Source organism: Penaeus japonicus, unplaced genomic scaffold (genome assembly GCF_977035675.1).
Source record: "Penaeus japonicus unplaced genomic scaffold, GWHDUDI00000001_assembly GWHDUDI00000027, whole genome shotgun sequence".
NCBI classification, from domain to species: domain Eukaryota; kingdom Metazoa; phylum Arthropoda; class Malacostraca; order Decapoda; family Penaeidae; genus Penaeus; species Penaeus japonicus.
This window is the reverse complement of record NW_028234429.1, coordinates 33,389,573-33,407,072: the sequence shown is the minus strand read 5'-3', so window position 1 is coordinate 33,407,072 and position 17,500 is coordinate 33,389,573. Positions and strand designations below refer to the sequence as shown.

Sequence of the window (17,500 nt, the reverse complement as noted above, 5' to 3'; positions counted from 1 at the left end):
CCGGAATGACGGATCTTGTGAGATAGGCATGGCGCTTTGGCGAGTTGTTTGTGTGAAGCAATGAGAGAAGAAGGGGGAGGGAAAGGAGAGGGAGAGGGAGGGGACGGGAATGGAGAGAGGGGGAGGGAGGGAGAGGGAAGGAGAAAGAGGAACCGGGATGGAGATTAGGCTGGAGAGGGGGGCATAAAAGAGGGAAAGAGAAAGAAAATAACAGAGAAAGAGAAAAAAGGAGAAAGGGAACGAGAAGAGAGAAAGAGAGAGAGAGAGAGAGAGAGAGAGAGAGAGAGAGAAAGAAAGATACTTTGGTGTAACGGCTCAAGAAACTTGCAGGGAAAGTGAGACGAGGATGCTGCCTCAAGGAGGATAAACTTGTTTAGAGATGCACTAAAATGTGATGTGTGCTTGTGTTTACAAGTAGAGAGATACATACATAGTAATCACACGATGATGATACATACAGCGCGCGTATATATTGTTACGAATGCATGCAAATGAGGCTGTGCTTATCGAGCATACAAGTGTGCTGCAATATATGTGACGCAGATTCATATGTTCATACATTCGTGTGTCTGTAAAGCTAACAAAAGCGTTACTCTAAAACACACACACACACACACACACACACACACACACACACACACACACACACACACACACACACACACACACACACACACACACACACACACACACACAATGCAAACTTGCCTTCCTCTGTTGAGGGAATGAAAAAGGAAAGTCAAAGAAAGTAAAAGTAGAGACCGTGAAAGAGGGGAAGACAGAGAAAGAGAGAGAGAGAGAGAGGGGGAGGGAGGGAGGGAGGGAGGGAGGGAGGGAGGGAGGGAGGGAGAGAGAGAGAGAGAGAGAGAGAGAGAGAGAGAGAGAGAGAGAGAGAGAGAGAGAGAGAGAGAGAGAGAGAGAGAGAGAGAGAGATTGAAAGAGAGAAAAGGAGACTGAAAGAAAGAGAGAGAGAAATGTGTGTGTGTGAGAGAGAGGGGGGGGAGGTATAAGGGAATAGAGATGGAGAAGAATAGGGAAAGGGAGAGAGGGAAAGACGAAGGAGAAGAGAAAGTGAAAAAAAAACTCCAGCAAAAGAAATACTCACCAAAAAGAGTTAAATCCAACAACCAAAAATATCGCAACCAGTTCAAACGAATGGGAAAACGGGTACTTGAAAGGAGGACGATGATGATAACCGATAAGATGCTAACGATGGAAGAAGAGAGATCAGCGGATTGGAAGAAAGGTCAAGAGGTCAAGTCAATACAGGGCTTTGAATAAGGAACGCGATGAAATGAGACGTCTTGCAGCTAATGAGGTTGTTATTGGGCGCTGGAAGTCAGGGAGAGTTGTAGTGTAGTTGCAGTTGCAGAGGTTTGGGGATAGAGGATTTACAAGGATAGTGTTATTGTTATTGCTTGAGAGAGATATTGAGTGTTGCGAGAATGTTGCGTCTGTGCTCACGGTGTTTGTGTGAGACGGAATGTTGCCATGACCAAGCCACAAGCCGCAAGCCACGCATAGGCAGTCGCTAGCTCAGTTTTTCGTTCATTCATTCATTCATTCATAGAACGAGCACACACACACACGCACAAGCACACGTACACGCACAAGCACACGTACACGCACACACACACACACACACACGCACACGCACACGCACACGCACACGCACACGCACACGCACACACACACACACACACACACACACACACACACACACACACACACACACACACACACACACACACACGCACACATGCACACGTACACGTCGTACACGTACACGCACACGCACACGCACACGTACACGCACACGCACACGTACACGCACACGCACACGCACACGCACACGCACACACACACACACACACTGACACACACACATACACACTCAATAAAGTACGGAAGCAAAGCGCGGTGATTGCATTTTCTCATGCACTGTCAAGGATTTGTCATGCATGACCGCAGGCTTGTTCCGTGTCATGAATGAGAGAGTGACGAATCTCCCGTTCATGATATCTATCGCTTTTCTTCCCATGAAATCTGACACGACGAAGACAGAAATGAAAAAGAAACGATATGCAGAAAGAAGAACATAAAGAATAGGAGGAGACGGAGATTTTGAAAAAGGAAAATTAGGAAGATGAGGGAAGAAAATAGCAAGAAGAAAAGTGGGGAGGAGGAGGAGAACCACAACAAAAGCAATAACAGTGATGGCAATAATGGGAAAGAGATTCAAAGAAAATTAAGGTAAAAAGAAGAAGAATCCAAGAAAAGGATTAAAAAAAGGGAGGAAGAAGATGGAAAAGATGTAGGCAAAAAATAAGATCAGAATATTAGAAAGAAGCGAAAAGCCATAATGAGAAAGAATAACTAAAACGACGAAAGAAGTCGGTGAATGGGAGATTCCTGGTCTAGTTTTTCAAGCAACCCTTCTCCTCCTCCTCCTCCTCCTCATTTTTTCCTCCTCATTTTTTTCATCTTCTCATTCTCCTCCTCTTTCTTTTGCTTCTCTCTTCCTCCTTCTCCTCCATTTTCTTCTTCTCCTCTTCCTCCACCATCTTTTTCTCCTCCTCCTCCTCCTCCTCCCTTTTCTTCTTCTCCTACTCTTCCTTCTTTTTCTTCCTCCTCTTCCTTCTCTCCCTCCTCCCTCTCCTTTTCCTCCCTCTCCTTTTCCTCCACCTCCTCTTCCTCTTCCTCCTCCTCTTCCTTTTCCTCCCTTCCGGCCTTGAGGCAGGCTGATGCTGGGGCGATAACAGCGGGGCTCAGCTTACCCCGGAGGCGCCCCCCCCCCCTTGTTCGCCTCGCTGTTATGGAAAACCGTGGCAGCGATACACTCACTCATGCAAGCACGTGTGTGTGTGTGTGTGTGTGTGTGTGTGTGTGTGTGTGTGTGTGTGTGTGTGTCTGGTCATTTGTTTTGTGCCATGTGGATATACCTGTAGGCCTAGATGCGATACTTTTCTCCTTGTGAATCAGAATAGACTGGAAGTATTTTACATAATCCTTACGTTTTTGGAATAAATTAAAATGTGTGCATATGTTATTTTCTTTTTGTATGAAGTGTCTTGCCAGCGGATCTCCTTGGCTCTCGCCATCCAGATACCCAAGGACCCGCTCAGCCTTTCCCTCTTATCGCCCTCTATTTTCTCCTTATCTTTTCTTTCCTCCTTTTTTTCTCTATCTCTGTTATTTCCTCCTTATCCTTTATCTTCGCTCGATCTAAGAGCAGGTTGGATGGAAGGGAGAGGGGGGAGATCAAGGAATAACAAAAGGTGGATTTGGGAAGATGGGGTTATGGAGGTTAGATGGGAGGGGGGTGAAGGGGGAGGGGAAAGAGAGTGTTTGAAAGATTTTGAAGGACGGGGTTTGAGGGAAGAGAGGGAAGGAAGAGAAGAGGAAAGGAAGTGAAAGCAAGAGAAGAGGAAAGGAAGTAAAAGGAAAAGAAGAGAATGGGAAGTGGAAGGAAGAGAATAGAAGGGGAAGGGAATTGATGGGGAAGGAAGGGAAAGGAAAAGAAGGAAAGAAGAAGGAACTGAAAGGGAGAGGTAGGAGGAGAAGAAATAAAGCTGGGAGAGAGGGAGGTGACGTGCAGATAGAAAAAAGGAAAGGAAAAGAAGAGGAAGGGAAATGAAGTGAAAAGAAGAGTGGGAAGGTGAAAGAGAAGGGAAAGGGATGGAAGAGGAGGAAGTGAAGGGAAATTAAAAGAAACGGAGGGAGGGAAAGGAAAGGAAAAATAGAATGTGAAGGAGAAGGGGGATAGAGAAATGAAAAGAGGAGGAAGGGGAGGGGAAGGACAGCTGAAAGAGAGAGGGAAAGAAATTAATGGAAATAGGAAAAGGGGCGGGAAGTAAAAAGAAAAGACACAAAACACATCACTAAAAAGTTAACTTACTTCACGGCGAGTTACTGACTCAGTGACCCACACTTCACCTGCAACCACTTCCTACGCCACTTGCACCATCTGTCTCTCTCCTCCTGAACCATCTGCCGCGCCCGTCCCTCCTGCCTCCACCTGTCAACATGGCAGAAACTCCCTTAATGAATCTTTGACCAGTTCCATTTGATATTGCACAACTCAATGGCTTTTGTTGCACGAGTTGCCGGTATGCGTCTGGAAGATTTTTAAAAATTAATATTTGTTCATGATGCAAGTGTCCTGGTTTTACCATGTTGCAGCTGCGTTTTTTTTTTTTTTACTCTCTCTTTGCTTTAACTATCAAGACTGTATGTAAACGCGTTGGTTACCAAGACTGCACACTTTACTGATTCAAAATCAGTTCGTATATTCGTCCCTTTATCTGACGGGATTGTCCTTGTTATGAGTCAAGTATCGTGATCCTAGTATTACTCCGGCATGTAGGAGTTTCTAAGGCGCCAATGTCAATTAGATCTCAAAAGGTCAAAACTCTCTTTACTCTCCGCGTCCCGACTTGCGCCGCCTTCTCGCCTCCGCCTCATTTGAGGAAAGAAACTTGAGAGTGGCTTGAGTCAGTCGGCGGTGAATAATGTAGGTGATCCACACGGCACGCGGCTTGGTTGGGGCTGGGAGTAGAGGTGGAGAAGGAGGTGGAGGTGGAAGAGGAGAGGATTATAAAGTTGTTTAAGAAAAGGGAATGGGACTTGAGTTAGTCTGGGGAGTTACAACTTCACTTGATATTTTGGAATGTTCATAACTTCATTTAAGGATGTGGGATATTCGTGAATGTTACTTAAGGAGGCGCCAGGGGTTATTTTGAACGTTTCGTAACGATATGAGATAGTGTGATATCACTTATTTAGCTGTCTTGTGACATCGTTTTCTGAGTTGGGGCTTTTTGTGACGACGTTTCATTACCAGTTTGTTTTATGGCATACCATGAGATGGAGTGGTGTGGTGTCTAGCTAATTTGTTGTGATGGCATCTCATGGATTAACTGTTTCTGGTGTCACTTAAAAAATAAAATCCGAGTAATCAACATTTTACTACTGCCATCATGAGATGTGCTTGAATTACCCTCTCTTTTGTCGTTTTATTTGGCTCTAATAAAAGACAAGAGAGATATTATTTCCGGTGGTGTATGCGTGGTACCATCTCGTTTAGATACAGGGATAGATAGATGAATAGATATATAAATAAATAGATGGATTAATATATTGATAGATAGATGAAATATATACATACATTCATACATACATACATACATACATACATACATACATACATACATACATACACACACGCATACATACATGCATACATACACAAATACACACATGACTACATCACACACTGCGCATGACAGATGAGAACACATTGCGTCCCCAGCTAGTGGTGTGGTTCATACTACGATTTTTGAGTTGTGTTGTATCATGTATAGATTGGATTACATATGGTATTTACAAGCTGATTCAGCGCCAGGAACTCGCGTACTCGCCATGGCCATTCATGAATGTTGAATCGCTCGTGATATCCATAAACGAGCACTTAATTCAAGGTTAACGAGACCTTTAAGGGCTTGAGAATGATTAATGAACGTGATGGGGGACGTTTTTTTTTTTTAGTTAAATTTACTTTAATCGCCAGCTTCGGGAAACGTTATTGAATTATTGAACAGGGTCGGAATGGTTAAGTTTTTCCAGGTAGACCCGGTTGGAAAATTGTGTTTAATGTGTTGTTGTTTTTCGTCCTTCCTTTTGTTTTCTTCCTCGTCTCCTCCCTTGTCCTATTCTTCCTCCTCATACTTTCCCTCTTCCTAAAATTTTCACACCAAATATTTTCCCTCATCCTACTCCACCTGCTTCCCATCCTCTTCCTCCATCTGCTTTCCCTCCTCCTCCTCCACCTCCACCTGCTTCCCTTCACCTTTCCTCCTATTCCACGTCCTTAATCGTAATTTTATGCTTCCTTTTGCTGTACAGTTTTCGTTGATATGTGGCCGGGTTCGACAGGTCAACATTTTCTATATAATCCTGATAAACAATCATTTATCTTTTTTATTTATTGATATCTCTCTATTTTCGTTTCTTTCTTTCCGTCTGAGTTGGCGTCCTTCTTTCTTTCTCTCTTTCATGTTTTCCCCTCTTTTCCTTAGTTCTTTTTCGTTGTTTTAATCTCTCTCTTTTTCTTCACGTAATTTACATGAAAGATAAGACTTGACTTGTTGGATTGATATGTTGAGTTGGAGGTGATTAAGCAAGACTGTTTTATGGCATGAAAAAGAGGAAAATAAAATTATGAAATTTAAGGATCGAAAGATGAGAAAAATTTGAAATCAGAATAGAGGAAGATTAAACAAAAATAAAATGCCCAACAATTGCATAAATTATAAGCCTGTCATGAGATTGCATGACAAGCGTTATCTCCGGTTGGAACATTATTTATCGTGAATAGATAGATAGGCAAACGAAAAAGAAATAAAGGCAGTAAAAAATAAAGAAAAAATGAAAGAGAGAGAGAGAGAGAACGATAAAGATAAAGAGCGAGAGCCAGAGAGTGAGCGAGAGGGAAGGAGGGAGGGAGAGAGGATGTAAACAAGAAAACGAAATTGAAATAGGGTCACGGAGGGGGAGTAGAAACGCAGGCGATGGAGTGAACTGTGGGGAACTGTGGAGAATGATAATGAAGTTATAGCTGGACAAGAGGGGAGAAGTGACATGATTGGAATGAGAGGGACGGGAAGAGAGAGAGAGTATTAAAAGGTAAGAAAGAGAGAGAGTGAGAGAGAGAGAGAGAGAGAGAGAGAGAGAGAGAGAGAGAGAGAGAGAGAGAGAGAGAGAGAGAGAGAGAGAGAGAGAGAGAGTATAAAAAAAAGATAAAAAAGAAAGAGAAAGAAGGAAATTGATAAACAACCATAAATATAGATACAGAGAAAAAAACATAGTTAAACCACTCAGAATTTTTTTTTCGCAACCAATAGCGCGGGCTAATTTTTAAAAAATTATTTACGGCGTTTGATCACGTGATTAACAGGATTATGAGTCCACGGGTGTTCGTAAAACAGGAAAGCGGTGACGACACGAGAGAAGGGCGTAGACGTTCTTTGATATTGGTGGAGGTGAATTGCAGACGCGAATGCATGGACTGGGCTGGCAATCTAAACTGATTGCTTTATTATTTATGTAGATTTTTAAAAAATCAAAGCTCCATTAACAAGCTATCGAAGAGGATAGAATGATTGTAATTGGTTGGGGTTAAACTTGTTAATTATTTATGTTCTTGAGAAATGGGGAGTGTGATGGAAGATAGCTTATAGATATATAGAAAGATAGAGATTTATGAGGATTGATATATATATATATATATATATATATATATATATATATATATACACACACACACACACACACACACACACACACACACACACACACACACACACACACACACACACACACACACACACACACACACACACACACACACTTATATATATATGTATAGATAGATAGATAGATATAGATATGTGTGTGTGTGTGTGTGTGTGGATCCGTTAATTATGGCATAGTCGTATTTTTATTTCATGCAATGTGGTTTTAATGAAGCGATCAATTAGTGCAACGTTAACTTATTTCTTGATTAGGTTTTTCACGCTCTGGAATTTGCATGTAATCCGGGAAATTACCAGCAATAATATTTTTTTTTATCTAAACATTTGTGAAGATCATTTTTATCATTGAAGAGAGAAAATTATGGACTTTTTTACGATACTTAAGAATAAAGATAAAGAATAAGAATAAATGGACAGATGAATAGATAGATAGATAAGTAAATATAAAAAAGATGATTAGATAAAAAGATGGATACGAATAAAGAAAAATTAATGTTTCATTCTTTGTCCTATACATTTAAGGTTATGTGTGTGTGTGTGTGTATGTGTGTGTGTGTGTGTAAGCGCCAAGTGCCTCTGCGTATCCCTGACAGTATGGATGTGTTCCCGTGTATGATTTTGAATAAAATCAAGAGAAATATTCGGCATGGGAGTTGTATAGGAGTACACTCATTGAAACATTTTGTGAAAATCGAAGGCGAATGGAAGATGTCTGTATTCCTTGACGTCATCAGGAAAGATGTACATGTAAATGTCTGAGTGGTAGGCACTGGGTGGTGTTGGAGGTCGACCTCAAGATGTTGGAAATAGAGGTTAATCTTAAAGATGTTAGAAATAGAGGTTGGTGGAAATAGGAGTCGACCTCGATGGTAGGTGAACTGATTGGTTGTATATCAAATTGCTTTATTTTATCTTTACACAGTCTTTTTCGTGGGTTTTCCTTTTTTGTTTTATATCTTCATTTGTATTTGTATTTGTTAAGGGTTTGGCGAGGAAGAGCATTATCTATTTTCCTTTTTATAATATATTAACTTATGAATCACAAAAAACACAAACACAGTAATCTGCACATAACATAATTAATAAAACACTACCACATAATGAAAGGAAAAACTCGCGACGTTTCGAACTTTTTAAAGAAAGTTCCTCATCACGCGTAAGCAATCCAAAAATGATTCATTTATCAATTATATTAACATATAAATCTTTAGTGTATATTAGTCTTTTATTAACCGTCCTTTTCTTCTCCCTTTTCAGAACCGCACAGATTCAACAAGACTTCATGAAGACCTTTGAGGAACAGAAGCTGTGAAGTTACGTGACCTCGCCCTTCTACCAAACGATCTCAGTCCGCGGAGGAAAACCAGAACCTTTGCATACCGATCTCATCGAATAGATAAATAGATAGATAAATTGATAAACAGATAAATAACCCGATAAAAAAGCAAAGAGGAACAAGAAACAACATCGACTTGAGTGTGGAGACATCCTCAGTCCGGCCGATCTTCCGCACCGTCAGGAGGCGCGACTCACACACACACACCCTGGCGGCGCTGAGATGGCCGGCGGAGGCAGCCCCGTAAGGCGCTCAGAGGCCCGGGACGCCCCTCGCTGTCCTCTCACGCCCCCCGACAGGAAGTAACGCGCAGGAACATGGAGGAGAAGCGGGGCGTCGAAAGGTAGACAGAGAGGGACCCTGTTTCTTGAACCAGTCGGAGGAACCGTTCGATTCTCCGACGAGTGAGCCGCGAGTTTCGAGCCGACGAGCGACGAGTGGTATTCAACTAAAGAGAGGTTGGGGCTCGGCACTCGGGGGGAAAAAGTGCTATTAACTCGGAACTCAAAATTCGGGTCTCGTCAGCAACTCGTTTGGGTGAGACGTTGCTGTCTGTACGAAAGAAAGGAACGGACGAAGGGAACCCACCCCCCACCCCCCAGTCGTACATTTGCTAGTGACATTGATTCATATAAGTGAATGATAATAAGTAATTAAGTGAGAAAAAGCGCATAAATAATAGTCCGGTCGTGGCTGAGGTCGTCGACGGGCGATGGCTCCGTTCTGACGCGTCGTCGTGCCTGCTGCCGAGGACGACCGCCGCGAGTGTGCGAAGGCAGCGAGAGAGCGACGACTCCTTGCCCTGCTCGCCTTCCTCGATGATTACCATGGACGACTACCACGACCAGAGGTTCATCCGGGCTCTCATGGTCCCGCCCGAGACCCGGACCCTGCAGGTGAGTCGGCCATGAGCGTTTTGTTTGGCTTTGCAAAGGTTGGTTCGTGTGAGGAGATGGCGCTCTCTCTCTCTTTCTCTCTCTCTCTCTCTCTCTCTCTCTCTCTCTCTCTCTCTCTCTCTCTCTCTCTCTCTCTCTCTCTCTCTCTCTCTCTCTCTCTCTCTCTCTCTCTCTCTCTCTCTCTCTCTTCCTCTCCCTCTCCCTCTCCCTCCCTCCCTCCTCCCCCATTCTTCCCTCCCTCCCTCCCTCTCCCCCTTCTTCCCTCCCTCCTCCCCCCTTCCCTCCCTTCCACCATATACCCCCCCTCCCACTTTGACCATTGACTTACCCACCTACTAACCTTTTCTCCATCTGTCTACCCATCTACCTTTCCGTCAACCCTGTGCATTTATCTGTCTATCTATCTCAATCTCTCCCCGTTCGAGCCCCTTCGCCCGGCTCGATCTCACACCGCAAGATCCTGAAGCGGGAACGTTGGTTCGGCTTCAACCTGTTGCATATCTTACAGACCGAAATGTGCAGGATTGAAAGGCTGGTGATTTTTTTTTTCTTTTTCTTTTTCTTTTTTTTTTAGTGAGGTGGATGTTTGAGAGAGAGAGAGAGAGAGAGAGAGAGAGAGAGAGAGAGAGAGAGAGAGAGAGAGAGTGAGTGAGTGAGTGAGTGAGTGAGTGAGTGAGTGAGTGAGTGAGTGTGTGTGTGTGTGTGTGTGTGTGTGTGTGTGTGTGTGTGTGTGTGTGTGTGTACGTACGTGTGTGTGTGTCTTGCTTAGATGGGCTGGTTGCGGTAACCGTTGTTGTCCCACGGTAGCCTGCGCCCGGGTCGTAGGTCACGTCCCCTTGACCTTTGTGTACGGCCATGCTTGTGTGCATGTTGGTGTGTGGCTTTGTCTAGATATGTGTGCATGTCTGCGTGTGCATATTTGCATCTATGCATGACAGCACAAGTCAGCATGAGAATAAGTGGGTGTTATTGAGGATGTTGGGGAGAAGGGGAATCAGGGAAGGGGAAGTGGAAGGAGGGGATAGAGAGAGAGGGAGGGAAAGGAAGGGAAGAGAAGGGGAGAGAGAGGGAGGGAAGGGGAGAAGGAGAGAGAGGGAAGGGGAGAGGGAGAGGCGGTGAGAGGAAAATGGGAAGGGGAGGGGAGAGAGAGAGAGACGGAGAGAGGAGAGAGAGACAGAGACAGACAGAGAGGGAGGAAGGAAAGGGTAGGGGAGAGGATGAAAGGAGGTGGTGGGAACTAAGGAGAAGGGGGAGACCCAGGGTGCGTGAGTGAGCGAGTGTACGCTACTACGTGCACTGGTCGGGCCGGGGGCGAACCCTGGGGCGGCGAGTGATCTCCGTGGATGTAGTAGCGCGGTTCGGCACATTGCGAGGGCGCGCGGAGGAGGGGAGGGCGCCGGCTTCGTTGCAGGAGGGAAGGACACAGGCTTCGTTGCAGGAGGGAAGGACACAGGCTTTGTTGCAAAAGGGAAGGACACAGGCTTTGTTGCAGGAGGGAAGGGCTCAGGCTTCGTTGCAGGAGGGAAGGACACAGGCTTTGTTGCAGAAGGGAAGGACACAGGCTTTGTTGCAGAAGGGAAGGACACAGGCTTTGTTGCAAAAGGGAAGGACACAGGCTTTGTTGCAAAGAGGAAGGGCACCGAAGCTGTTGCTGCAGGGAAGGGCGACGGTGTTATTGCAGGAGGAAAGGGGGCAGGCTTTGTTGAAAGAGGAAAAGGCACTGGCTTTGTTGCAGGAGGGATATGCTGCAGGACAGAGGGTGTCGCTGGAAAGATCGCACTGCAACATAGGATACTGTTATGTTGTTCACTGATATGTGGTTGTTATATGTAGTTTAATGATACTATGTTATAATCGTTATGTTCTTTAGTGATATTATGTTGTAATAATGTGCTATTTGATGGTATATATTAAATAGGGTTATAGTATTCAATGGAGGTTGTGGATGTGATGACGTGGTGTGATTTTGGCGCTTGTGTATCACATTTCGATTGTTTTTAGTGTATGTCTCCATGTTTGGTTTTTGGTTGTCTTTTTTTATTTTCTTTGATGTAGTCAATTCGTTAACAAGAGAAGAATTTTGGTCCCTTTTTTGCTGATCTAGTTGTGTATAAGGAAACCGGGGATATGAGGGGGAGGGGAGATGTATTTTTGAAGTTTTAGAGAGATGTTAAGATCGATACTTCGAGGTCAGATGTTTATTTGTGATCATTTCAACGCTCCTTGTACGTTGCTATACATCAGCTTGCCACACTATTCAATAAAGATTTTTTTCCCTGCCCCCCCTCCCCCCTTGTTATCGTCGGCAGTCACTTAAAGGCGAAAGCAGCTTCAGTCCCCCAGATGCTCTCGCCATCATGCACAGGAACCTAATACCGATGCGCGTCTCCAGTCAGTCGTTAACAGGTCATGCAAATATCACGCACGCGGGACCAGGAAACAGGTCGGGGCGCCTCGGTTGTCTTTGTTGTCACTGTTGTCACTGCAGATATTGGCGGCGATCTGCATGTTCTCGTTGTCCTTTGCAATGAGCAGCGTCGCAATATTGCAGAGGTTGAAGCGGTGTCGATGAGGTCGGGAGTGTGAGAGTGAGCGACGGTGCGTGTGAGGCTGAGCTCATTCGCTCTCTCCTTTGTTTGTTTTTGGTGTTGTTTTTTATTTTTTATTTTTTCTTCTATTTTTTTGAGGTCTCGGAGTGTGTGACTTACCTCCCTCCCCCTTTTTGCCTTCTTTTGTGTAAGATGTTAATGTATCCGGTGCTTGGAAGTACACTTTGTGCTTTCGGCTATACCGTTTTTATGCTATTCTCGGAGGCGATGATGCAGCTGATTGAGTCTTGCAATTGATCGCGATGACTGGATGTGAATGAAGTGGCTGTGTGATTTACCGGCTGTTGCGACTTGGTTGATGATGTTGCCGAATTAAAGGAATTAAGGAGCATAGTAGGTCGCTCAACTGCATGATTTTTTTTAGAATTTTCAAGGAATATGTATAATAACACTTTTCTGTAACAACAACCATTGGTTTACTTCTGTCTGTATGCGTTGGTGGCGTTGACTCGTTACGTAAGGATATACTGGAATTGCTAGGATTTTTATACATTGGATACTGTTTTTCATCCAGTTGCTGAGCTTGAATTATGATGAACTATTTTTAAATAGATTTTCGGTCTCTCCTTCCTGTGTCCATTGGTTCCATTGCATTTCACTTTCGCATGCATGGCGTTGCTTTTTTCCTCCCTCCGTATCGCATTGCCTTGTTCCCCCCCCTCCCACCCCCCTCACCCCCTCCCCTCTCATGCAGAGATGCTCATCCGTGTCACAACTCAATCCCGCGGCTCCTCTGCCTTGGTCCCTGGCAGGAGCGTTCTCAGCCCTCCCAGTGTTGCACAAAGGCGATCGCTCCCCTGCCCCGTGCACTTGCAGATGCCACGCACTAATTGTGACTAAGGGGGGAGGAGGGAGGAGGGAGGCTGCAGTTGATGAAGCTGCTTGAGGTACTCCGGGGTCACGGGGTCAGGGAGACCTGGCGGCGAGACGGAGGTAATCGTCGCGATGCTACGTTGACCTTGGCCCACTCTGACCCCGATGCAGCTCTCCCACGACAGGATAATGCCTGAGGAGTGGCGAGAGGTCAGGGGGATGGTCGGGGTTCAGGGCGGGGCGGCCGGGAGGGCGTGGCGAGGCGGCGAGTGGCGTGGGGGAGGCTAGGAGCGAAGGGGGGTAGGGAGACGGTGGGGTAGAGGAGGAAGGGGTGGTGTTGGAGGTGGAAGTATTGGTACAGGTGGACGTTGAGGTAGAGGAGGTAGAGGTATGATGTGGAGGTGGATGAGGTGTAGGAGGTAGAGGTACGATGTGGAGGTGGATGAGGTGTAGGAGGTAGAGGTACGATGTGGAGGTGGATGAGGTGTAGGAGGTAGAGGTATGATGTGGAGGTGGATGAGGTGTAGGAGGTAGAGGTATGATGTGGAGGTGGATGAGGTGTAGGAGGTAGAGGTACGATGTGGAGGTGGATGAGGTGTAGGAGGTAGAGGTACGATGTGGAGGTGGATGAGGTGTAGGAGGTAGAGGTACGATGTGGAGGTGGATGAGGTTAGAGGTAGGGACATGGTGGAGTGGATGGAGATAAGGTAGAGGTACGATGTGGAGGTGGATGAGGTGTAGGAGGTAGAGGTATGATGTGGAGGTGGATGAGGTGTAGGAGGTAGAGGTACGATGTGGAGGTGGATGAGGTGTAGGAGGTAGAGGTACGATGTGGAGGTGGATGAGGTGTAGGAGGTAGAGGTACGATGTGGAGGTGGATGAGGTGTAGGAGGTAGAGGTACGATGTGGAGGTGGATGAGGTGTAGGAGGTAGAGGTACGATGTGGAGGTGGATGAGGTGTAGGAGGTAGAGGTACGATGTGGAGGTGGATGAGGTGTAGGAGGTAGAGGTATGATGTGGAGGTGGATGAGGTGTAGGAGGTAGAGGTATGATGTGGAGGTGGAGGAGGTAGAGGAGGTTGAAGTAAAAGTTTGGAGGAGAAAAAGAAGACAAAAAAGAAAGGGCGAAAGAAACTGAAAACAGAGACGAGACGAGAATTGACGAGAAGGAATCGAAAGAGGAAAGAGGAGGACAGAGGTCGTTTTCTTTTCCTAAATGGCGCGAGGAGAGATCGCGCAAAGGGATTTTCCGTTTGATCTGGAAATTGTTTTGATGGCGACGGTCTCCAGCGCCATTGACAATTGACATGTCTCAGGATCTCAATACGTCGTGATTATCGAACCTCTTGTTGATGTGCCGTTGGAGAAGGATCTGCCGTATAAAAGATATGCTCGATTGGAGGAATAACAGACTACCTGCTCTTGTGTCTCGTGTGGTAATCGGCTGCTTGTTTTTGACACGTTCTCTCCAAAGGAAATGGTAATTACAATGACGTTGGATGAGGGGGGGGGGTAGCCATGGTGTGTATTGGCAGAAGATGCAACGCGTCTTTGGGTTCCAGATAGGCTGCAGATAGTGATGATTTGATTGATAGATTAGCAGAGATATATATATAGATAGATAGTTTCCCTTCTAGATATACTATAACAATAGACTTAATTTTACGCAAAACATCTCACAGGACACTTTATACCAGTTAGTCTTCCCAAGACACGTAAACACACACAGGCACGCATATAAACTTCACAGCCTGAGGAATTACCAATACCTCAACCCCTTCATCTTGTTGCAGTGACGGTAAGGATACCGCAACAGGATACCATTGTCGTTCACGCATCTAGACGCCCTGGGGATCACCTACGGGAGTCGCGAGGCAGTATTAAAGTGTAGTGTATTATCAGGTGTTCATGTGTTGCAGTCATGTTGACGGTTGCCTTATGGATACGCCATTGGTGCCCACACGTCAGATGTGACTGTAGTGTGTGTGTGTGTGCGTGTGTGTGTGTGTGTGTGTGTGTGTGTGTGTGTGTGTCTGTCTGTCTGTCTGTCTGTCTGTCTGTCTGTGTGTGTGTGAATAAGTGATTGAGTGAGTGAGCGAGTAATTGACATCTAGCTGACGTGACGTGGCGCATGTATCATCATGGCTCGGGGCTCTAGTTATTATGGATAAGAAAAATGGGTCCAAGCGTTGCCATTACCTCCCTCACGCCCCTGTGATAACATGCTCTACATTACCCAGCCCGACGAGCGTTGCGGCAGGTCGAAACGGAGGGAAAAAAAATTATCTCGGCCTCTTTGAACTGCGAGCGCTCGGGAAGGCAGCGTGACCGGAGGAGCGCTGCCTCGGAAGTATGATGAATGTCGGGAGCAGGGATGACTTTGTTTTTTAATTTGAATTTATGTGAATTCATTCCCGGTGCATCGTTTTTCATCGGGTGTTATTGTCGGGTCGGGAAAATTATATAGAAGGTTGGGGGATGGGGAGGGGGGGGGGTAAAGGGGGTAAGGGGCGGGGGTTAGGGGGGGGGTTGGGGAGTGAAGCCATCATTATTTTCATTAATTTTTATTATTATGGATGAATATTTTCAAGAGGAGTTCAGGGTGTGAGGAGCCCAATCTGATTCTCTTTCGGAGTTGGGGTTCCGAGAGTTCCGAGGGTCGACGAACCGTGCATAACTTGATGATAACATTGGCAGGTGTGGTCTCTGTTCACACTTGAATGAGGAAAGTAACTAGATATAAGTGAATGTTAAAGTAAGTATAAGTGATTGTTAAAGTAAAAGTGAGTGGGAAAATAAAATAAATGAAAATGTAAGTAGTCTAAGTAAATAGAAAGTACGTGTTTTTTATTTTTGCGACGTTGAATTTCGGAGTGAGGTTGGCAAAGATGATATAATCATGTTTGGTAGCCGACGTGTGAAAGATTTTATGCATTGATATGAACGGGAGAGAAGGGGAGAAAAACGTGAGTTGAGATGAGGTTTCATAATTTCAGAAGTGAAGGGGAAAGAGATGACAGTTACACAGATCCAGAGTGGTATATTCTTTATTCCATTGAGGCAGATATTTTATTTAGTTTTCAAATCGTTTTTTATTGGGTTTTCGGCGCTTGACTATGTAAATTGTAATACATTTGTTATCGTGCAAAACCCGATGTTTATTTTTGATTCAGTATGCTGTTAGTTTCATTATCTTTATATAACGCGTTTATTTCTGGTCATATATTGGGGCTATGCGTTTCTTTTTCTCTTTTTATGCGGCAGTTCTTGGGATCCATTTAAAGAAGTCATAAGCCTTTTGCACTCCGCCACTTGTCTGCTCTTGACGTGTAGTAATACGGCAGACCTCATTTCCACCCTCATTATATCCCATGGATCACCTCTTGACATGTCGTCCTTCTCCGCCTCCTCCTCTTCCTCGTCCTTCTTCTTCTCCTTCTCCCTCTCCCTCTTCTTCTCCTGCTCTTCCTCTGCACGCCTCCCACCATCTCTCGCTTCTTTTTTTTCTTCTTCCCTTTCCTCCTTTCATACTCCCCTTTCTTCTTCCTTCCCTTTCCTCCTCCTCCTCCTTCTCTTCCTCCTTCACCTCTATCCCCTCTTCCTTCTTCTCTACCTCCTCCTCATCTTCCTCCTCTACCTCCTTCTCCTTTTCTACATCCTCCTCCTCCTACTCCGTCTCTACCTCCTCTTCCTGTGCCTCCCCTCCCGCTCCCCTCTCCCCGCCCCCTGACCCCCCCCTTTCTCTCTCCCGGTGGTCACGTTCGCAAACTGGGAAGGGAACTTCAGAGGAAATGACCAACATCCGGTGGCGGGTAGCAGGTAGCAGGCAACAGGCAGTAGTTAGCAGGTAGCAGGTCTTGGGTGCTGGGACGGCCACCCGCTACAGTCGCGCGCCCCTTGTCCCCGCGGCGGTCACGCTGTTCGTTATTTTGAGTTTTTGTTTCTAAAGAACATTTGTCTGGGAAACCTCTTTTTCCTCTTTTAAAACGGTTGGAATTGTGTGATATTGGGGTTCGTCGTCTCAATAGAACTGAAATTGTACAAAGTGTTTCAGGTTATTACAGCGAGCGGTTCAATGGCCGTAGAGGGTGTATTTAAAAAAAAGGAATATCATACGATAAATATACATAATGGGAGGTTGCGTGAATAAAGTGGCAGGGGTTGATATCAGAATTATACTCATGCAGGATTTTAATCTGTGTTTCTCGTAATATAACATGGGGATTGTTATCGACCGGTTTGTTTATGATAATGAAAGCGTTGGACGCGGAAATAAACATTCACTCTCACTCTCAGGTACTCATTCGCTCACTCACTCATTCACTCATTCATTTTTTTCATTCACTCACCCAATCTCTCTCTCTCTCTCTCTCTCTCTCTCTCTCTCTCTCTCTCTCTCTCTCTCTCTCTCTCTCTCTCTCTCTCTCTCTCTCTCTCTGTCTCTCTCTAACACGCTGCTTCATATAACTTTTTTGTTAGAATAAACATGCGACTTCAAGCGGGGTTTGGGTTATACTAAATCTTGGTCGTTTCA

General features: G+C 45.3%; 1 protein-coding gene across 1 annotated transcript in view; it reads left to right on the top strand.

Moving 5' to 3' along the window:
- The window catches only part of LOC122249477 (rap guanine nucleotide exchange factor 6-like), a 266,097-nt gene that overhangs the window by 225,147 nt on the left and 23,450 nt on the right, over positions 1–17,500 (top strand). Inside the window, exon 2 of the mRNA XM_086552891.1 lies at positions 8,571–9,545. Within this exon, the coding sequence (XP_086409017.1) occupies positions 9,468–9,545 (78 nt within the window). The 5' untranslated portion in view covers positions 8,571–9,467. The remainder of the gene's footprint in view (positions 1–8,570; positions 9,546–17,500) is intronic.